Source organism: Pteronotus mesoamericanus, unplaced genomic scaffold, assembly GCF_021234165.1.
Source record: "Pteronotus mesoamericanus isolate MK-2021 breed Mesoamerican mustached bat unplaced genomic scaffold, CSHL_Meso_final contig_557, whole genome shotgun sequence".
NCBI classification, from domain to species: domain Eukaryota; kingdom Metazoa; phylum Chordata; class Mammalia; order Chiroptera; family Mormoopidae; genus Pteronotus; species Pteronotus mesoamericanus.
The window spans coordinates 1,581,588-1,604,982 of NW_026555200.1; the positions used below are offsets into that span (position 1 = coordinate 1,581,588).

The 23,395-nt window shown below is 42.4% G+C and overlaps 1 protein-coding gene across 3 annotated transcripts in view; it reads left to right on the forward strand.

Annotated features, from left to right (window-relative positions):
• Nucleotides 1-20,402, forward strand: part of FBXO42 (F-box protein 42) — a 77,499-nt gene extending 57,097 nt beyond the window's left edge. For all 3 annotated transcript variants that reach the window (XM_054579689.1, XM_054579688.1, XM_054579691.1), the window contains exons 5-10: nucleotides 10,910-11,063; nucleotides 11,700-11,810; nucleotides 13,233-13,329; nucleotides 13,811-13,867; nucleotides 15,013-15,129; nucleotides 15,631-20,402. In XM_054579689.1, the coding sequence (XP_054435664.1) occupies nucleotides 10,910-11,063; nucleotides 11,700-11,810; nucleotides 13,233-13,329; nucleotides 13,811-13,867; nucleotides 15,013-15,129; nucleotides 15,631-16,746 (1,652 nt within the window). In that variant the 3' untranslated portion in view covers nucleotides 16,747-20,402. The remainder of the gene's footprint in view (nucleotides 1-10,909; nucleotides 11,064-11,699; nucleotides 11,811-13,232; nucleotides 13,330-13,810; nucleotides 13,868-15,012; nucleotides 15,130-15,630) is intronic.
• The last annotated feature ends 2,993 nt before the right edge of the window (nucleotides 20,403-23,395 follow it).

Genomic DNA, 23,395 nt, shown 5'->3' on the forward strand with positions numbered 1-23,395 from the left:
GATTTATCAACCTAAAGAAATATTCTAGACATAGTAAATATCCCAGAGATTCCTCTATTCGCTTAGCCCTGCTCTAAATAGGAAGATTTTTTTGATATAACTAAGTATTACAGAGGTTTGGGTAGGAAAAACCACTTGGCTAATAATTAAAGGTACTACTCATTGTTTAAGGACCTCATGGCCTAAAGTGATTAGAGGAATATGTTGTGAGAGGGAGGGAGGTTAGTTAGTAATACCGTTAAGAGAATGGTTTTTGTGCCAGGCAAACACAAGTTTGTGTCCAGATCTCTGTTGCTTTGTAACTGAATGACCTTAGACAAGTTGCTTAATATCTCATTTGCGTCACCTTTAGGATAGAGGTGATAATACCTACCTTTCATATTTTTTGTTCAGATTACATGCAATATAATACTCAGATGGAGAGGAGATGTGGAAACTGAAGTACTAGCTAAGGAGTGGACAGTGGTCATAAGTTATCCTCTAGCTCCCAAAGCTTGAAAAGTGACTGCATTCATTCCTTTGTGTATTCATTTTCATGCCTTTGTTTATTGAGTGTTTATGCTCAGTGCTATTCTAGGTACCACAGATACAGGTGTGAACAAGAAACAAGGTCTGCTGGGGGAAGAGAAACAATAAACAAATAAATCGATACAAAGAAAATATAAAGAACTAAGAAGAAAATAACTGCTAATGCAAGAGAGTAGATGGGGGTGTTTAAGTTACAAAATGGGTACAGAGCCAGGACTTACATATATGGATGGATAGGTTTTTAAAGAAAATCTGATTTATGAGGAGAAAAGTAACAAACAGGATTCTGTTCACAGTTTGTTATAATTTATTTATAAGGCTGATTGTTTTTTATTAAGATGATGTATTTGATGAAAATAACTCTGAAGTATTTGAATCTCCATCTACATTTTCTTGTTTTCCTGAAATGAAGACACCCAGAGCCCATATACCACTTACATATACTAATCCCTCTAGAAGGTATAGGATGTTACCTAAGTGGCTGAATTCTTTGTTGTATTAGCTTCTTCCAGATCCATGGACCCAAGTCCTGGTTAATCTTCTTTATGAGACAGTGATTTCTCCTTGTCTCCTCTAGCCCTATGCAATCCTGGAACAACCTGGATCTGTGGTGGTCTCAGGAGATGTGAATGAGAGCAGAGCCAGTGGGTTCCCCTAGGAAAGGAAGGAATCCTTCCTGTTTATAAATAAAGTTCAGATCCTGGGATTTTTCCAGAATACATGCTTTTAAGGTGGGTACACATTCTCTCTTGTTAGAGAGAAGAGTGGGAAAATTTGCATAGCTCAAATCTGGGTACACTTTGATACTCTGGGAGGGAGAATAAATAAGATAACACCATATTTCAGTTTGGCTCTCTCCCACCTGACTAGGATTTTCCTGTTTTGACACCAGGCCAGAAACTTTATGACTAGCAACACTGTTTTCACTTTTAAACAGAGCCACTTAAAAGAGTACCCCCCTCCCCCTCATTAGAACTGCAATTAACAGTTTATCAGATTAAAGGGAGACTCTGGACCTCCTCTCCTTCCCCAGAAATTGAATCAAAAGACTGCTTGAAATGGTAACAAGGAACTATTACAGGTTTTCATGTTGTTCATTTGTAGCTGATAAGTGCTACTCTATTTATCAAATGGTCTTTCATGTGGGTTTGTTTAGAAGTGAAAACATGCCAATAGGGAATTTCTTTTATTTCTACCTGTGACACATAAATAGTTATACAGGACCTAAAAGTTTCACGTGCCCATTACAAAAGTTTCTCTTGTTTTGGATGTTCTGTAAATGACCCAAGGAGTGATGTTTATAAAGATGTGGGTATAATTTGAATAATAAAAATGTGTACCCTGAAGCCTGGGATACAGACAAGCTAGAACCAAGTCTTAGAAAGCAGGAGTTTTGGGATTCTGTGATGACTTTGCCAGAGAATAACTTTCTATTTGCCTCCTGCTTCTCCTTCTTTAAAGTAAGCATTATAGCCCTAGTTAGTTAGAGTATCTTCCCCATACCCCAAGCTTGTGGGTTCTGATTCTCAGTCAGGGCACATTCAAGAATCAACCAATAAATGCATAAGTAAGTGGAACAACAAATTGATGGATCTTCTCTCTCCTCCTCCCTCCCTCCCTCCCTTCCCTCTCTCCCCTCCTCGTTCTTCCCCTAAAATCAATCAATAAATAGTAAGATAAGCATTATAGTTTTGTATCTTCTGTGGGCTTCTATTTAAATGCAGACTTACTATAATTATTGGCCACATTGATATTAAAATGGAAGTATTTTCATCATCAGAAGAGAAGTTGATATCTGTTCCAGATAGAACCCCTGTGGTCCTGGCTGCCTACTTTGGAGGCCATTCTGAATAGTTCTTGTCTTCCAGGTGTTTACAGCCCAAGACGGTTTTTTTATACTCAAGAATTGTGAAGTGTTCTCAATTTTTCTTTTGTCTCCTTATTCCTCAAATCATAAAACTGTGAAGCATGCTTTTCTTGTTCCCATTACAAAGTATTACCTATACAATTAAAACAGTTTAGATATGTAAGCAGTTAAATTATAACTCCGGTAGTTCAAAGAAAAACTACTGGGTCTCTTGTCTCCTAAATTTAAGTGCCAACCTGTCCTCTTGAGCCCTCTACATTTTCTGATTCAGATGCTAATGTGGTGTTCTGGGAAATGCCTCTGCACGCTATTCTTCTCCTAACCTCTGAACTCTTGCTATCAAGGTCAGTCGCTTCACACACCACCATAATGACAGCTCTATCCAGCCAGAGGCTCCATCGGCTTCCCGAGACCCAGCTTGGGTTCTATCAGCAAAATCTCATTCCCCCCACCCCCCTCCCATACACACACCAACTCAAGACTCCTCACCACCACACAGAAGTACCCACACAAAAGAAACTGTGAGTTTGGGTTGTTCGTTAATCTCGTCTATCTCTCATTTTGCCCTCAAGGCCAGTTTTGTGTGGGAAGGACTGGTGAACTACATGTGGAATGAATGCCTTTCATTGGACCTTCCTTGAGAAAGTGAGTGTGTGTGAAGAGTCGTCAATATGAAATGGAGAGTATGATCTGAAACATCAGTACCGTTATTCATTCTTTAATGTCCCCTTTGCCATCATTATTATAAAATAATTTGAAAGCATTCAGGGAAAAATTTTTAACTGCCAGTAAAGCAGTTTCATCTATGCCCCTTTTAAAAGGCAAATCACGCACAAAAACATTCTGGAATTGTGTGAGGGAAGTGGAAATGTTTTTGTCTAGTGCTTTTCTTCTGGCTTCATTGGCATGCTAGTGAGTCCCACAGTGAAATTCTTTATGCTCATAGTTTTCTTGTTTTCAAACTTTACCTCTTATAAGCCCCTAATGCCTAGTTTTAGATTTTTCTATTTTCAAAGTCATGGAGAACAATTATTAGCAAGTCACTTATGTCACAATTATTATGCTTGTCACTTAGGTCACAGCATAAGTGACAAATTGAGGAGGTGCATGATTAACCTTTAGTATGACCCTGCTTAGTTGTGGAGATATTTAAGTAAAATACTGAAATTAAAATGATTTGCCTGAAAGCCAGTAGGTGGAACAATTTTTAAAATTTATTTTGCAGAGTATATATTCAGTGACCTGTAGATGAGAGAATGACCAGGGAAATGTTTGTATATTGAAAATGTTAAAGTAATTCTTTTCAGTGCCTCTTTGATTGAAGCATTTGCCAAGGACAACTGACCTTGGACCCTTGTCTTTACTATCAAAGTGAAGGATTTCAAAGTCTAGACCCCAAATGTCAATCACCTGTGAGCTTGTTAGAAATGCACCATCTCCTTCCCCACCCCTTCCTACTGAATAGGAAACTCAGGCGAGGGGGCCCAGCAGTGTACCGCGACGAGAACCACCGCTGTGGGAGGGCCGGCGGGGGCGGGGGTCATGGGGCTCGACAGCGGTGGACGGAGACTTGACGTGTGTGGGGTGAACATACAATGCAGTGTACAGATGATGTGTTGTAGAATTGTACACCTAAAACCTATATAATTTTATTAACCAATGTTACCCCAATAAATTCAATGAAAAATTAAAAAATAAGTCAACATAAAAAAACTACAGCTGTAGGGGAATGGTAATATTATTCATAACACCTTAATAATAAACTGATACTTTTAATAAATAATCATAGTATGAAGACGTAAAAATAATTTTTAGTCATGCATAAAAGACAGGCATCCCAATGAAAACAGGTTCTTGTTCATTGTGTATCAAGCAGATGAGCTGCTCTTCCAGCCCTAGATTCTATGTGAATAGAAACTGCAGTTGTGGGAAAGTGACATAGAAACCAAACCAGAATTAGGAATTGCTTCACTGTTTTTACCATCTTTGCAAAAGTAAACAAGAATGCCTTGTAATTCTACCATTGTTTTTCACATGTGAAACTTTCTTCTGATTCATAGGAACCTTGGGAAACATCTGAACCAATTAGCAGTTTTAGGGAATGCTAGTTCTGTGTATAGGTGCCTATCTGATCATCCAGTTTCCCACAGCTGCCTTTTTGGCTTGTGCTTGTTTTGAATTTGCTCCATCGATCATATCTGCTGTGCGATTAGGCGGCCTTCGGTGTGTTTGGGGAATGAGACCTGTAAGGAGAACATTGGCTCTGGAGGAGCAGGCTCGAGCAACATGGTGTCCAAGTTTGATATGGGCACATTTTGTCCTGTGGTACTTGGTGAGAAGCTACATGCGAACGACACCCTTTCTTCCTCCACTTTTGTGATACAACAGTATTTAGATTATGTCTAGAAGCCCAATGGCCTCATTATTTTGAAGTCTTTGTGAAATGTCCTAATGAGTGTAAAACCTTCATTTCTAAGTTTTGTTGAAGGAAGGGTATTTAGTTCGTATGTCACCATGATGATGATGGGTCTTTTATCTATGGAGGGTCTGTTGTTAGAGTATACCCAGTTCTTCAGACCTTGGGGCCTGACATTTTATCTAGGTCCATTCCATATCTAAATAGGTTGTTTCCCTTGTCTAATGATATATGGTCATGTGGGTTTTTAAAGAAACTTTATTAGTAAGAAACATTTAAAAAGCTTGCTTTTCTTAGAACTTTAAAACAATGAATAAAGGTATGTAATTTGGACATGACTTTTCTTGTTTTTCTCAAAATTCTAGTAAAGATTTATTATTTGCTTTCTAGAACTCCACTTGGCTAAGAGACTATTTAAGATGTAGAACTTTATGCTAAAGTTCTCTGACTTCCAAAAATTTAATTCACTTGATCTGTGGACCCAGCATTAAGATATTAGAAGGGAGGGTAAAGACCCTCTGCTTTATACAAACTCAAAATATAAAATATGTAGATTTTTGGAAATGATAAAAGTAGAGACTCTATGAATACCTCATACTATCAATTCTGAAAGTAATAAGAATTTAAAAATATTTGATTTGCAACAAATAATGCAAATGTTATATGCGTAATTGGATCATGGAATATTTGATGCACCGTGTCTTCGACCTCTTAATTCTGAACTAACTCTGTGTTGTATATTGATTCTGTACCCTCTCTCTCCGCTGCTTCATTTGTTACTGTATAATAATTTTTCCCACATACCTTCCAGATTGAGGAGCATAACTAAAATTAATTTTTAGTATGATCCTGCTTAGTTGTAGAGGTATTTAAGACACTGAAATTAAAGCTTCTATTTGTGACCTAAAACAGACATTGGAAATACTGGATAAGGGAACTCTCCCACTCCTTGGGATAAGTAGAGGGAGAGCATTTGGCTTCCTAAAATACCAAGATATTTGAGAAATTGCTTTGCAAAACCCTTTCCTAAGATAATCCTTAAGGACTGATTTATCATGGTCACTGGCCCCAGCTTACCTTTCCTTGGGAGAGTCCAGGAACAAACCAGTGGGTCCCGTAGTAGCGATAGAGTGTGACCCAGAGCCTTATGAAGAGAAGAGTTCCTAAGAATAGCCTTCTGTTCAATTTACTTACCTCTCTGTCTACTCTAGATCTGTGGCTTGCTTAATTAAAATTTAGGAAGGAGCTTCTTCGGCTTTGAAGCACTCAGGCCTTTTAAGGTTGTGGACTTGTTTGTGACAGCTCCTCAAAATGAACGTGCCTGTGTGCATGAAGAGCAGTCTGGTATAAAGGTCAAGAGGTTGAGTTTTCAGTCCAGAGTAAATGGACTGGGATCCTGGCCCCGCCACTTGCCCCAGGTTCTGTGACGTGGGGCAAGTACTTAAATGAGTCGTGCTTCGGTATTCTCGACTGTAAAATGGGAATAAAAGTAGGAGTTTTGGAAGGATTTAGTTAATACGTGCCAACAACTACTTAGGTGCCTTGCGTATAGTAAATGCTCAATAAATATTAGCCATTATCATTAGTATAGCAACGGTAATAATATTTATAAATAACAGTAATTGTAATGTCTCTAAAAGTTAAATCACCCCATTTATCCCTACCACCTTCCCTATTCCTTGTAAACATAGGCACAGTTTATAAAGTTAAAATCCTTTTTCTAAAGTAGTGCTGCCCAGTAGAACTTTCTGTAATGACAGAAATGTTCTGTATCTGGACTTTCTAATTTGATAGCCACTAGCAACGTGTGGCTAATGGTGACTGTGTCGGACAGTGCAGGTCTAACATGCGTGGAGTGTTCTCACTGGTTTGATTATGTATATTAAGTTATATGTATATAAAAATCTTTTATATTTATATATAAATTTATATAAATTCTGTTTTATATAAATATATAAAATTCTGTTTTACCAACACTCTTTTTAATTCTTTAAATAGTTTTCCCCCTTAAGAGGTATGTTTTTCTTTTCCTGAGATTTTATTTATTTATTTTTATAGTGGGAGAGGGAGGGAGAAAGGGAGAAAGAGGAGAGAAACATCCCTGTGTTACTGCCTCTTGAGCACCCCTTACTGGGGACCTGGCCTGCAATCCAGGCATGTGCCCTGACTGGGAATCGAACCAGCAACCCTTTGGTTCACAGGCCGGCACTCATACACTGAGTCATACCAGCCAGGGCAAGGTATGTATTTTTACACTACATTTGTAATCTCTTTGAACCCAGAATTGGTAAACATTGACTTTCTTTTGTTAACGATTGTTTGTTTCCAAATCACTTTTGATTGTATTTGATTTACCTTCCTGGGACTTTGAATAACCTTCCTTTCATATCATCTACTTTCAGTTACCGTTTTATTTCTATTATACTTTCTTGAGCCAAATAAGTTATGCCAGGAATACTCCCACTGAATACTAGTCGTTAAATATGTTCACTGGTTTGGTTCTGTTCTCATAAACCGTTCCATGTGGATGGCAGTACTGTCAGATGTCTATGGCTAATTGACCTTGTATTAACTTCATATGAATTTGCTTTAGTAACAATAACAGGCACTGTTCTAAAAGCATTGCACGATTTAATTTATTTAATCTTTACAACCACTGTATGAGGCAGATGCTGTCATCACTCCATTTTTTAAATACAGAAGCTAGTTCAGAAAGAAGTCTGTTAACTGGCCTGAATTTCACAGCTAGCTCCGTGGCAGGATTAGGATCTGACCCCAGGCTGGCTGGCTTCAGACCTGTGTTCTTAACCACAGTTTCTTATGTTAAACTTTTGGTGCTAATTGTGTTTTGAAATTCAGAATTTTTCAGGTTTTAAAATGGGAATATGATGTATATGCCTTTATAATACCTCCAGTGCAGTCTGGAGCAGCACCCTATAATCAAACTTACTAATATTTCTGCAGCAACACATAATGAATACTCATATTGAGCAGATTAAATAACGACAATCCATAGCCTCATCATTTCAGGTCAAATTTTGTTGCCAAATGAATTTTGAAAAAAATGATTTTCAGAACCCTGAGGATTTTGGAATTTTGAATAAGTGATTGTGAATTTACTGTATATAGCCTCTCACAGAGACCTTCACCAAATGGAGTGAGTTAAGGGAAGATGTAGGAAAAGAGAGTTGCATTGAATTCATAGTTCTCATTTTAAACAACTGAAATAGCTTTGTTTTGCTCAAATCACAATGAGCAAGTATCACTTTTTGCAAAGTTTAGTCAATACAGAAAGACTTTTATAAAGAAGAAAGTGAAAATTATCTGTAATCTTACCAATCAGAGAGATCAACTATTGACCTCCTAGGCTTTCTTTTTTTATTTTATTATTTTACTCTCTTTTATTTTTATTTTTACTTTATTTTTTCCTCTGCCATTTATCTCCCTTATATCCCCTCGCCCACACAGTCACCACACTGTTGCCCATGTCCATGAGTTCTTTTTCCTTTTTGCTCTATCCCTCTCCCCGTAGCTGTCAGCCTGCTCTCTGTGAGTCTCTCTCGCGCGTTAGTTCAGTTTGTTCATTAGATTCCACATATGAGTGAAATCATATGGTATTTGTCTTTCTCTGACTGGTTTATTTCACTTAGTGTAAAGTTTTCCAGGTCCATCCATGCTGTCGTAAAGGGTGAAATTTTCTTTTTTATGGCTGAGTAGTATGCCATTGTGTATGTGTGCCATAGTTCTATCCACTCATCTACTACTGATGGGCACTTAGGTGACCTTCTAGACTTTCTTTATGTGTAGTGAACACATGTAGGAGAATAGGTTATTTTAAGTGGGCTCAATTTACCTAGATTCAGATTCCTTCTCTGACACTAATTAGATATGTGGCCTTGGAGAAATTAACCAATCTGTGCCTCAGTTTCTTTATATGATCAGTGAAGAGTACAATGGTGCCTACCTCTTAGGGTTTTTGTAAGGATTAAATGAATTAATTTTGTGTACAACACTAAGGAACAGTGCTGAGAGCATAGTGCCCACCAACTGTTAGCTGTTATTATTCCATATTTTGTCACTTGCTACTTTCAATTTTCACTTAATAGAGCATGGGAGTTATTCTAAGACAAATAGACACATAATTTTTAATTGCCACATAGTATTTTATATGGACATTCCTTGATCTATTTAAACACTGCAAATGAGCATCCTTGTAGCTAATTCTTTTTTTATTTGCCCAGCTATCTGATTAGATTAATTTCTAGAAGTAAAATTGCTCATTTAAAGCATATGCACTTAAAATTTTTTGATATAAATTGCCCAATGTACAGTAAAACTTTTTTGTTGTTTCCATGTTTTTGCTATTTTATGGACCCTTGGTCTGCTGCTTCAATTTATACACTTGATTTTAAAAGCCAGGATTTCCAGTATCTCAAATCCAAATCTGAATTTCAGCTTGGAAGGTTTTTAAGTTACTACTCTGGTGAAGTCTTACATATATTATTTGCTTTTTCCAACTTTTTCACAGTACTTATGAGTTCCAAGGTAAGGACAAGAACTTGAAGCTTTATTTGCTATATCACAAATTAAATAATCTTTGGGTAGACCAGCATTTTAACTAGACTATTATGTTTATTTAGGATTTCTAGTTGGGCCTAGGGGGCTTCCTCCTAGGAAGGCAAAAGTTTTTAAATAGTAATCATGAGGTTCAACAGATCTTGAATAACCCCTAGTCATAATTCCTGTGGGATATGAGGGCAGCAAGAACTGATTGGCCCAAAAACTGTTCCTAGAGAAGATTGATTTCTGTAGTGAGTTTCCTGTTGGTTTGATGTCTGTTCTATTAAGAAACAATGCAAAATAGCTGATGCCACAAAATGTTTTTAGATGCTTACTCCATATTCTGAAGACTGGTACCTTCTCAGTAAATCATGTGATGTTATTCATAAGTTGTATCCTAGGGAAAAAGTCATCTGCTTTTACCTTTTCAACCTCAAGACCTTGTGATCGGTATCATTAAAGCAGCCTGAGTAGGGCTTTCCAACCCATGTTCCCATAACCCCAGGCCAAGCTGTCCACCTAAATTTGAACACCTCAACTGCTATCAGGTTAACATACTGTACTATTGCAGTTCCTTCTGCTTAAGATTTCCTTTGAAAAATGGATCCTTTACTTTTAATAATAGCAACAATAAATTCTTTTTAATATTCCAGTATGGACTGACCCTGGATATTGGTCCTGAGCAATCTAAAGTTGGCATGTAGAGTAAGGGAATGAAATAAATATAGCAATTGTTGTTTCAAAAACAAAAAAAAAATTATGCTCCTTTGGGACATTTGTTATTCCTAAAGTTTTCCAGCATAAGCCAAATTTCTGTTGTTTCAAAATTTGGTCAAGATAGCTAGCTCAGAGGTCCAGCCTAGAGGGCTTTAGTAGTGAGTCTTGGTATAAGACGGGCAGTTTCATTGGAGTGCCTTCATGTTGAGCCTTGGAAGTCTGCTCCCATGGGTGCTAGTGAGGCCGTGGCTAAGGGCCTAGAGGTCACTATATTAACATTTTATTCATAGGACAAATGAGAACTGCATTCTGCCTCCTTTTTTTACCTGTGTTTGGTAGCAGCAGTTATTTTTAAGTGGCATCCAGGTTTATAGGCTCTATATATATGCCTCCCTGGGCCCCTTACATTCTTTCCTTTGTACTCTCTATTAAGTTTATTAAAGGGATGGGCAAGAGAGTCAGCATGTATGGAGCACCTGCTATGTACCAGGCACTGTGCTAGGTGCTTTAAATGTATTAATACCCAAAACAGCCTAATGAGCTAGGTACTCTCATCCCTCATTTCAGGTGAGCAAAGCTAAGGCTGAAGAGGCTAAGTAACTTTCCTTTAACTCAGGTTTCTCTATTATGAAAGATGTATAAATTGGTGACGGTTTTCTTTCACACCTACAAACCCAGTGTAGTCTCCCCCTTTCTCTTATGCTTTGTAGTATTGGTTCCTATTTTGTCACTCCTCCATGGAAAGGTGATCTATAGACAGCCTACCTGTGGCTTGTCATAAGCCCCTGAATCCTAACGATGCTGTTGTTGACTTCTCCCAGGGTCCTATCCTTCCCCCAAAGCTGGAGCAACTCTAGTCGTGTACAAGGACCTGTTGGTGCTGTTTGGTGGCTGGACACGGCCAAGCCCTTATCCCCTACACCAACCAGAGAGATTCTTTGATGAAATACACACTTACTCACCCTCTAAAAACTGGTAAGCCACAAAGATAAGATCTTTTCAATCTGGAGTAAAATAATTTAAATGAGTGGATTTCCTTGTCTTTTTTTGTGTTCAGAAATCTCCTTGAGAATTTGATGAAAGCTATGGACTCTTTTCCCAGAAAAAAAAAATTTACACATGCACAGATTTTTGCCTACAGTTTCAGACGGTTTCCAGGGCCTCCTTAAAACCTAAATTTAAGCCCTGGCTGGTGTGGCTCAGTGGATTGATTGAGTGCCAGCCTATGAACCAAAGGGTGGCCTGTTCCATTCCCAGTCAGGGCACATGACTGGGTTGTGGGCCAGGTCCCCAGTAGGGGGTGTGTGAGAGGCAGCCATGCACTGATGTTTCTCTCCCTCTCTCCTTCCCTTCCCCTCTCTCTAAAAATAAATACATAGAATCTTTAACATACACAAACACACACACACCCCCACACTCACACCCCCCCATTTCACCCCCCTAAAGTTAAGAACTCTTATTCCAAAAAAAAAAAAAAAGTGGGAGAGATTCATTCCTCTTCCAAGAAAAATGAATGAGCCAGTAGAAGAACAGAGAGGCTACTAATTCCCCAGGAGTGCTGTGGATCCAGATGATTCTTGACTTCTCGGCTTCCTCCTGTCTTTGTATTAGGTGGAACTGCATTGTGACGACCCATGGGCCGCCTCCCATGGCCGGCCATTCCTCCTGTGTGATAGATGATAAAATGATTGTCTTTGGTGGCTCCTTAGGATCTCGGCAAATGTAAGTATATTTGGTTTGCTCTCTGTCAACCTGAAGGTAAGTACTCCTGGGACTAACAAGTAGAAAAGTGAACTAGTCAGGATCAGTATTCCTGAACATGGTTCTGATTAATCCAATTAGTTGTCTCACCCTAACATTCCAATTTTTGATTCCCTAGTCACATACCAGTAAAGTTGGAAAACTTGCTCCATAGAATCAGGGCTGTATAGTCTCTTTTGGTTTGGTATGTGGTTCTTTTCAGTGGGATCAAATTCTGATGGAACATCCACTGTGTCTGCTTCTACCTCTGCCTACAGAAGGCCACCTTCCAAGATAACTACTTTTTCTTGCTCTCCTCTATGACCCAGTTTGTGCCCTTTGGGGCTTTAGAGAAGGAGAGGAGAGCGGTAGATTAACAGTACAGGTGGAAATGATTCACTCTCCAAATGGAATGGGCTGGGGGAGTGGGTAGGAGCAAGAAAACTGTGTCAGGTTTGGCAGATTTCTGTTAGGCTGTTCTCCATACCCACTGTCCTCTGCACCTCTGGCCACAGCTGGCCAGCTCAGGCCAAGAGTCAAGAGCCAGAGTGCTCCTTGTGAATCACTGTTTATCTGATTTGGCAGTGTGAGCTCTCCTCCAGGTGAGGGGGTTAAGGGATTAAGGTATTGGAGCGCTTATTCCTGTGTTCCAGTGTGTGAATAAGTGACCTTGTAGAGGGGACCATAAAGTAGAGACTGCCATCTAGGAGTCTATCCTTGCCATACTGGTTCCATGGGGGTTGGAGGTGCCAGTTTGTTCTTGATAAAACCACAGCTCTCATTAACCATGGTAAAATTACTTTTTGTAGCTAGAATCAATAAATCATTATCTCCTGGACAAAGTTAGAGCTGCCTCTTGAATAATTTTTTTTTTCTTCCTTCTGGTTTTTGCTTTTGAAAACCTGTACCTTAGCCCTGGCCAGTTAGTTCAGTTGGTTAGAGTGTTGTCCTGATATGCCAAGGTTGCGGGTTCGATCCCCCACCCCACCCCAGTCAGGGCACATAAAAGAATCAACCAACAAATGCATAAATAAGTGGAACAACAAATTGATGTTTCTTTCTCTCCCCCTCCCCTCCTAAAATCAGTACATAAATTTAAAAAAAGAAAGACTATATCTTGTCTAGTAGCTATTTCCTGCTGTCATCAATTAATTCTTTAGTTATTAGTGGGTGATGATGGACATGACTCAGACAAGGAAGGCCTTCTGGGTCAGTGGAAAGAGCAGAGGTCTGAAGGTCTAGAGATGGATTCCAGAGAAAGAAGCAGAAGAAAAATATAGTTTAAACGCCAGCTATGAGCATAGCACTTTATGGAGCATCTTTTTAAGTTTAACATCATTTATATCAGCTCTTGCGGTCCCCAGTAGCTCCCACCTCCTTCATCCTTATGTCCTTATCTTACAGGAGCAATGATGTCTGGGTCCTTGACCTGGAGCAGTGGGCGTGGTCCAAGCCAAACATCTCTGGCCCCAGTCCTCATCCTCGAGGTGGCCAATCTCAGGTGCTCAGGAATTAAAATAACTATTCAGCAAACACTGTAGCATCTTTCAGTTAGGACGGGAGAGGGAGGAGGGAGTCAGGTAAGATGCCAACATGCATAAGCCAAAAGAGAATTTGTCATTACTTTTGCTGGTATTTGCTTTTCAACTTCTAATGGGTTATATTTATTTTTAGTGGCTTTATATTATGCCTCTCCCCAAACCATTTACTTTGTTGTTTCATTTCTTAAGAAAACCCTGCATTTTATATGGTTGGCGCTCTCATGTTAATATTTGATCAACAAAGAATATTCATATTCAGATGAAACATCATTTTGTTCACAGGGATCAAAATTGACATGGGAGAATAGAGAGCTTACTATGGTAACTAGAAGTAAGACTCTCATTTAGGAGTTTGGTAGGCTATTTTCATGTATGACTGAAGCATAGGAGGTAAGATACCATGTCTTTATAGTTTTATTTTAAATTTCTTTCTGTCCCCAGATTGTCATAGATGATGCAACTATCTTAATCCTTGGAGGGTGTGGTGGGCCCAATGCTGTGAGTATTGCTGCTGTGGCATTCCCTTGCACATGCTGCTAAGTGTTCAAAACCTGCTTCTCCTGTCTCATCTCATAAGACTTTCTGTGGCATTTTCATTAAAGAGTACCTTTTCCCTTTGGGTGTATAATCTTTGTATTTTCTGGCTATTTTCCCTGTTTTCTTGTGGGGAGCGGGGGTTACTTTTAACCAGAAACAGTCAGACATTCATCTCTTGAATATTCATAGCTGTATTTTTTTTCCTACTCCCACTTCCTCTTTAGGCTATAAGGTTTGCTGCTATCATTTTTCTCAAGGAGGAATGGGATGTAAAAGCAGGTTGATAGCTGCCAGAATTTATGTGGAATTTATTTTAAGAATGCAGCTCTGACTGGTATGGTTCAGTGGGTTGGGCATTCATTGTCCTGCAAACTGAAAGGTCAACAGTTTTATTCCCAATCAGGGCACATGCCTGGGTTGCGGGTTCGGTCCTTGGTTGGGGATGGGCTAGAAGCAACAGGTTGATATTACTATCTTACATCGATGTTTCTTTCCCCCTCTTTCTCCCTCCCTTCTCCTTGCTTTAAAAATAAGTAAATGAAATATTAAACAAACAAACAAAAAGAATGGCCCTGGCTGGTGTAGCTCAGTTGGATTGAGTGCTGGCCTGTGAACCAAAGGGCTACCAGTTCAATTCCCAGTTGGGGCACATGCGAGGGTTGTGGACCAGGTCCCCAGCAGGGGGCATGCAAGAGGCGATCACGCATTGGTGTTTTTCTCCCTCTCTTTCTCCCTCCCTTCCCCTCTCTAAAAATAAATAAGTAAAATCTAAAAAAAAAAAAAAAAAAGAGTGGAAGTTCTGAAAGTTATGAAGATGTATTATCTACCTCCTTACCCCCCCCCACACACACACACAAAACCACAGGCAAAATTCAGAACCACTTAAAATTGATTCATGGGTCATAAGCACGATTTTTTTGTGCCCAGCCAATGATGATCTATGAATGAGCAAAGGCACAGATGAATAAATGACAAAGATTTTGCTATTCTTTCTGAAGAGCCCATACACTCTCTAGACCAGATGGCACAGCTTTGAGGTTCCAGGTCTGTGTATGCTTTGTAACAGGAACCACACCTGAGTCCTGTTGTTGGTCCTTCTCTTACAGCTGTTCAAGGATGCTTGGTTGTTGCACATGCACTCAGGTGCCTGGGCCTGGCAGCCACTCAAGGTAGAAAATGAAGATCATGGGGCTCCAGAACTGTGGTGCCATCCAGCTTGTCGGGTAAGCGGGGAACTGTCACACCAGCAGGAGATGATGTCCTGAACTGTAAAGCCAAGTGAACTTGCCAGATTTCCGGACAGATTTGTATGGAAAAGAAAAACATCTTGATGTCACAAAATAGGTAGACATTAACCGTAGCTCATAGGTTACATTACATTATGAATCACTAGAAGAGAAAACTTAGTGGGCCCCACTCATCCTTTAAGTCCCAGCTTTAAGCATCTCTTTGTCTCTAAATTTTTCTCCAGGATCCCCCAAACAAAAACTGACTCCTCCCTCCACTCTGTCCATATTCTGTAGACGTAATTCTAATGATAGCATGTCACGCTATAGCAACAAATTGTTTCCCTGTCTGTCTGCCCTTCTAACCTAGAAAGCAGACTATGTTATTTTCATCCCTTAGGTACCAGTAAAAAGCCTGGCATATCCCAGATGCTCGTGATAAAATGAGTGATACCTGAATGAATGATCATAACTGAGCACAAGTCTTTTGCCTTCCAGGTGGGGCAGTGTGTGGTGGTCTTCAGCCAGGCCCCCAGTGGGAGAGCCCCGCTCAGCCCCAGTTTGAACTCTCGCCCATCACCTATCAGTGCCACTCCTCCAGCCCTGGTTCCTGAAACCCGAGAGTACCGCTCACAGTCTCCAGTAAGGAGTATGGATGAAGCTCCTTGTGTTAACGGCCGCTGGGGAACACTGAGACCCAGAGCTCAAAGGCAGACCCCCTCAGGTTCCCGGGAAGGAAGTCTTTCCCCAGCCAGAGGAGATGGCTCTCCCATCCTCAATGGTGGGAGCTTATCTCCAGGAACAGCAGCCGTAGGTGGTTCTTCCTTGGACAGCCCTGTACAGGCCATATCTCCTAGCACTCCATCTACCACTGAAGGATATGACCTAAAAATGGGACTGACTTTGGCCCCTCGACGAGGGTCACTACCAGATCAGAAAGATCTGAGATTAGGATCAATAGATCTCAATTGGGATCTGAAACCCACTTCCAGTAGCAATCACATGGACGGCGTGGACAACAGGACAGTTGGGGGAAGTGTGAGACACCTTCCTGAACAGGCGAATGGTGTGCATACCCCACCACATGTGGCCAGTGCCCTGACAGGAGCTGTCTCCCCAGGTGCCCTGCGTCGGAGCCTAGAAGCCATCAAAGCAATGTCATCCAAAGGCCCCTCGGCCTCCGCAGCACTGAGTCCTCCTCTGGGATCTTCCCCAGGCTCCCCAGGGAATCAGAACCTGAGCAGTGGAGAAACGGTGCCCATTCCCCGGCCAGGGCCTGCCCAAGGAGACGGGCATTCCTTACCCCCTATTGCCCGCCGCCTAGGCCACCACCCTCCACAGTCCCTAAATGTTGGCAAACCCTTGTATCAGAGTATGAACTGCAAGCCCATGCAGATGTATGTGCTGGACATTAAAGACACCAAGGAGAAGGGGCGGGTCAAATGGAAAGTATTTAATAGCAGTTCTGTCGTGGGACCTCCTGAAACCAGCCTGCATACAGTGGTACAAGGCAGGGGTGAGCTCATCATATTTGGAGGACTCATGGACAAAAAACAGAATGTGAAGTACTATCCAAAAACAAACGCCTTGTACTTTGTGCGAGCAAAGAGATAATATGTTGTAAACCCCTTTCCCTTTCTGTGGCTTTTAATTTGGAATTTTCCAACGTGCAAGTGTTTGGACTGAAAATTAGGAAAACAAAGGACAAAATTACTCCCATAAACCAAAACTCCAGTTCCCAACCTCACTCTCTCCAGGCTGGGATCAAATCTCCATTAAGAAAAAAATTATATATAAATATATATTATTATAGCCAACTCTGTTTACAAAGAGGGAGAGATCTCTGTCCTGGTTCAGACAAAATTGTTGCTGTGTTTTAGCAGAGGCTGTGCTGCCTTTTTCTATTTTGCTTGTAACTAGACCAAGAATTTAGAGAACAGACTAATATCAGAACTTTCCTAAAGGAACTGAAGAGCCCCTGTAAATCTCTGTGTGGCCTCCTCAGAGTTAGAAACAGGAAGGACATGTGTCGGATGCACCAGTGGAGGTTTCAGACTCGCGTGCTTCAGGTGCTGGCAGGGTAAAAGTAACCTATAGAAAACTGTTCTTCCCCTTCTCTTAAACCCACAGAGGACCAGCGAAAGCCTCTCTTTGCAGTAATGCCCTATGCCTGGCCCATTCTGCCCTTTGTGACTGGGGGCAGTTATCCAACAAAGGGTTTTTTTACACATTTGTGTGCCAGGACCGTTGTGAAACTGTGTATGCAGTGACACCTGTCCACCTAGTGTCTTTTGGTCTTTTGAGTGCTCCCTCCATGTCTCAGAAAGCATTTTGGTGTCTGTGGAATTTCCTGACAGTCGTACTTGGTTACAAGTTGCCAAAAAAGATAAAAGATGTTGTTCTCCTTTTCCTTCCCTTAAAACTTGATCTTCAGAAGCTGCCTTTCTTTTTTACTTTTTGCATATTTAGATTTTTTTCAAGCTTTAAAACCTTGTTCTCACTTTTTGTTTCTTTTATAAAGCTCAAGTGCCCAGAGAGATCTCTTAGAAATATTTCTGAAACACTTTCTCTGGTGTCACTAAGGGGCCCGTAGGGAATTCCAAGATGCCAGTATCATGAGAGATCCTTGAAGCGTCATTTACTATTTTTTTCTTATGGGCTTCTTTTCACTTCCAAAGCACAGTGGACACCCATCTGTTTTGTAAAATGTGGAAATTGATCCTGGCAGAGGGAATCCCAATAATAGTTCCTTCTAGAAACTATTCTTGCCCTTGTTGTGACACGCATTTTTCTGCCTGACTATTAACCAGTGATTGGGTTGAGTGTCACCCAAAGAGGCTTGAGCTCTTTGACGCACGCCTGACCTTGGGAGCATCTCCTTCTTTGTGATTGTCTTGTTCATGTGTCGCCCAGACAAGGCTTGTGTTTTTACTGTCATGTCATTTCTGAGGTAAGATGCGACCAACTAGGACATTTCCTCAGTGGATGCAGGAAGTTACATGGTCTCTAAACCCATGGCCTGGACACATTGGAACCACTGAAATGTGGATTTTTGATGATTTCTCATCAATGGAAAGAGGATTTTTATTTTAAGATTTGAATTTCAAAACATTGCATATCCCTTCCCCACACTCCTCTTTCCTGTTAGCATTCCTCAAGCACAAGCCTGCTGGAGCTGGCCCTGGGCCCTGGCTTTCAGCCGGCGCTCTGCAGCCTGTCTGAGCGGTATGTTTTCTCCTGTCACATCATGTCGAATGCTTTCCCCTAGCCATTAGCTTTCACAGTGCAGTCTCGGTGGGAAGGGCAGGTCACGGGGAGGGGTGTGTGTTCCGGAGGCTGCTCTGTGTGCTCCCCTAGATGAGGGAACTACCACGTGCCTACTTACTATGGTGTCCCACTGCTCATAGCTCAACACAGCTTTCCAGACTCCCTGCTCTGGGGCTGCTGCCCGTTCTTTTTTGGCAAAGACTGTTAGATCATGCGGGGTCCTTACTCACGAGAGAAAGCTAGCCTGAAAGATCAGCAATTTTGGCATTACTGCTGTCGTTGAACCTTATTTATGAGATTGCATTTGTGCATGGGACAGTGCCTCCAAACTCAGTTCCTATTTAAAGTATTCGGAAGCCTGAAAGTGCAGAATCCCAACTTCGTAATCTTTCCTTTTGTCCTGTGGCCTTCCTAAGCCAGCTGTTAACTTGTTGATTCCTCTGCTTTCCCCAAGTAGGCAGGTAACGGAGATGATTCCTTAGAAGGTAGCCCGCTCCTCGGAACTCCCTGGCATCCCAGTATTACCCACACCACCTGGCACCGGACTGTCTGTTTACAGCTCCTTAAGAACAATCTGCCTCTTCTCCACCCAGCGGTGTTGGTCTTGGTGGCGCCGGGGCACTCTGTGCATGTACCTTGGGAGAGCGACTCAGCACAGTCAAAGCGATGGCCCCTCAGGCCCGAGAGGCCACGTGTGCAGCGGAACTTCGGGTGTCTCAGCTGAGGTGACCATTTCCACAACGCCTCGGATACTTCGGTCAGATCTGATTTAACCACGACTCTGGTTTTGACATGATGCCAATTTTGTCTTAAAACTCAGAAAAATGAGACAAAATATTTTTTTTAAACCCTCAGGAGCACCTATAGCAAATATTTATCAGTATTTAAGTATTTAAAGTACATTTTCTTTCTACTTGAAGCTTTAACCCCTTCCATTCCTGCAAGTGTGCCTTCGAGAGCCCCGTGTCATACTGACTCCCCGGCCCCCTTGCTGACCTCAAGTGAGAAGTTGAGTCTCTCCCCACCCTCTTGGACAGACTTCCTGTTTTCTCATTTTGCAATCTGGGCAGCAGAGAGGGTTCTGTATTTTTGTTCATGTTTTCACCCTTATTCTACATTTGGGTGGTGGGCTCCACAACCTCCACCCACTCCACATTTTGGGAGCACAAATTAGGTGTCAGAATAAACTTAACTTTAGTTGTAAGTCTCTACTGGGCTTATTCTCCTCCCCTCCCTCTGTGGATTGAATTGATTTTAATGTTTGAGTTTTAGATCAAGAGCTAAAATCTATGAACTATCCTAAGAACTGTGTTGGAACTCTTTTAAAATAAAAATTTAAAAAAAAAAGAAGAAGAAAGAACCAACTGAAGAAATCTTGACTTTGGAGGACAGAAAGCCACCAGCTGACAGAGAACAAAGGGATGCTTCCCTTCCCTTTCACTGTATCTTTCTGGATTTCCTTCTGCTTTGCTTCTTTCCTTCCCCTTTACAAGAGATACTCCTGGTTGGGTTGTCTGTCTGTCCTTGTCCGTGTGGTGATCCTGGCATGGTGATGTGATCTGCTTTGCATTATCTGTGGTCTCTAACCAGCGCACAAGTCAGTGGGGAGGATCTGGACACACCCAGGGGCAAGGAAGCTGAATTTTGAGGCCTGGGTCCTGTGCAGCCTCCCCACAAACTGCAGAAGGCATGTTCTGCATGGTCACCAGTAAGTGGCTCCCTCTCACCATGGTCATTGTCGAATGAGAGCAAATCTGAGGTTTTGCCTCCCATCTGTACTCTTCCCCCCTTGCTCTGCTCCCCTCCCACCAACCAGGGTTCTTGTCAGCGCACAGCCAGTGTGCCCTGGCGAAGCTGGTGCTGAGCGATGTTTCCCATAAAACTCAGGGGTCCTGGGTGGCCTACCCTGAGAGGATCATTTTAGGCACATACCTGCGTAGGAATGAAAAGTGGATATGATTTCATTGATATTTAAATCTGTCGATTTCATTTTTTGTTGTTTTCCCCTGATGACTTTTTAGCAATTTAACAAATAAAACAAAATAGAATCGTCTGAACTGTTTTATTGGTAGAAAAGCTGTGATGGAAAGCAATCGAGGCGGGAAATGGAAGTTGGAAGCAAAGCAGCTGGAAAGCTGTCTCTTCTTCGGGTGGGTTGTGTTCTGGGGGGAGGTGGAGAGTTGCTCTTCCCTGAGGACAGCGCCACTTAATGCCGAAGCAGCTCTCCCCATCGTGCTTGAAGGACTTGGTGTTTCAGAGCCTCAATACTCCCTGCACTGGAGACCAAAGAGAGATGATGAGCTTGGAGCAGAGACCCAGGGCCCCAGTGGACACCTACACCATCGCTGGGCTCCTCAGCAAAAACAACAGCACAAGGCTCCAGGGTCTTGAAACAGCATAGCAAGTGGGGCCTGGGAACACAGGCCTGAAGCCCTTAGTGGCCTGGGTTCTAATCCCTGCCTTCCTCTACTTGTGATTCGACCTTGGATACAAATTCCCTCATCCATGAATGTAATTGTTTCTCTTTTACGGGATCGTGAGTATTGATTTGATGTTGCATGTGAAAAGCACTAGCACAGTACCTGGCACATAGTAGGCACTCAAAAAATGGTGGCTCTTATTTATAATCAGCCCTTGAAGAAGATACAGGATCTTGAAGGAATGGGCAGGGCTCAGTGTGTAAATTGTTAGGAGCATGCCCATACTAAGGATTATGTGTGTCTGCAGTTGTCAGGGTCATCTTTTAGATGTCATGAGAACCTCAAAGGCTTTTGCCTCTCAAGAGCAGTAAGTAGCAGCTGCTGCCATAAATCAGGTCAGAATTGTCCTGTTGTTTAATCTCCCTCTTAGACTTTATTCTTTGGTTTGCCAATCAAGTCTGGCCTCTGGTACATTTCTTTGCCTGGATTCAAGGGCACATGTAGTTGGGTCTCAATCTGGAAGTATCAGTTGGGGGCCAATGACATGAGCCTACCCCACCTGTGTGGGGACCTAGGAGGAGCCAGGCACTAGAAGGGCAAGTGGCTAAGAGCCCTGAAGCAATTTGCTGAGTATGTGCCAGTGTCCTACACCCGTGGGTCTTTGTGCCAAGCCCTGTTACATTCTTTTCATTCAGTACATATGGAACATCAACCTTGTTCCAGGCTCAGTTTTTGTAGGCCCTGTTGTCCCAGCTGCCCAACGACACTTTGATTTTTTTTTTTTTTTTTTTTTTGAAGATACTTATTTTTAAGAGAGGGAAAGAAACAACTGGTTTCCTCTTACATGTGCCCCAACCAGGACTGGCCTGCAACCCAAACATGTGCCCTGACTAGGAAACGAACCGTCAACCTTTTGCTTTGTGGAACAATGCTAAATCAACTGAGCCACGTGGGTCAGGGCAAAACTTTGATTTCTAACAACATGTGGTCTGATACTGACCATGCCGTTCACTGTACTTTAAGGCGCACAGCAAACTATAGAGTGTGTGGAGTGTGGTGTGAAGAAGGGCCTTGGGTGCAAAGGGCCCAGCAATGTGTGCCGACAGCTGCTGTGTCGGCGGTGATGGGAGTGGAGCGATTGTTTTGAATGCTTCCACAGTTGCCCTTGTGAAAGGTTGGGCTGTACGAGGTCAAGTGGGTAGAAGCTCTAGGGAAGAGATTCCAGGGTCGCTGGGAAGAACTTTGTTACAGTCAGCTGTATGTAATGGGTGGAATTCAGGCGTTGCCTGGATCATCAAGTCTACGGGATATTCAGTGCATAAGGTGCCAGGGGTGATTGGTGGTCCCGGAAGGAAGGCAGATACCATTCCTGGGGAAGACCCCAGGTGCCCAGCCTCCAGGCAGGTCGGTCCTGTAAGGCGTCCTGCAGCATCCTGACTGTCCATGCCAGAGGCGATGATGAGCATGTTCCTGTGGTGAACAAGGTCACAACATGAAGACAGCCAAGTGATCGGCCCTGTGTCAGAGGACGTGTGGGAGCAGAGAAGAGGGAACTTGCTGAGTTGGGGAGAAACCTTAATGTTGAGGACAGAGCTCCAAGACTGTCAGTAACTCAACCAAGGCCTCAGAGGAGTTGGCAGCCACTGTGTCCCATGCAGGCCTAGCACAGCACTCGGTGGCCACGCCCATGGGGACCAAAGGGCCAGAGGCCTCTGCACATTTAGGTCTAAGTTACAGCGCCTAGCCAGGGAAAAAGACTGCCCTTTCTCCTCGGGTCTTTGCAGTTCTTCTCCAGCTGGCTCTTTGGGAAGGTAGTGCAGGAATCACTCAGGAGACCAAGGCCTTGCACGTATCACTACCCTGAGTAGCTCTTCAGCCCAAGACTCAGCCTCACATCACCCTAACCCAGCGAACCTGGGAGAGTCCAGGCTTTGGGCACCCTCAGGTCCAGGCAGGACAGGAGGCATTGCCTCCACATCCTGCAGGCTGGCCTGATGATCGTGCTGCTGCCTGTAACTGGGGTTTACCCTGGCTCTGCTGTGCCTTCCCACCTCCCCCAGGCACAGGGGAGGACCCCCAGCTGCAGTCTGCCTTCTGTTCCCTATGGCCATAATTGTCCCCTACCACCACTCTACAATGTGTGACAAAAGCAGTTCAGCATTCTTGTGGATTCTTTGTGAGGTAATGATTTCCCCATTGCTGGAAGTGTTCAAGCAGAGGGAAATAATTGCATGGGATTGGGTGACAGAGTGATTTATGCATCAGATCAAGAATGGAACCAAGGGAGTCCTACATGCCCTTGCAAACCTTGAGACATTCTGTGGCCTCTGAAAGGACTTCCTAGAGAGGATGCAGGGCAGGAACATAGGCATCGACTTTGGACCAGGAAAGACCTTGGTTCAAAACCTGGCCCTGTGATTTTGACTACCCCTCTAATTGTCAGTTTTGTCAACAAAATGGCAGTGATGCTGCCAGCCTCACAGGTTAGCAATTCAGCTGGAACCAGCAATCTTTGTTAATATAGGAAATGGGTGTGATTCCCCCAAAGACCACCTGGGGGCACACTGTGAAAGGCT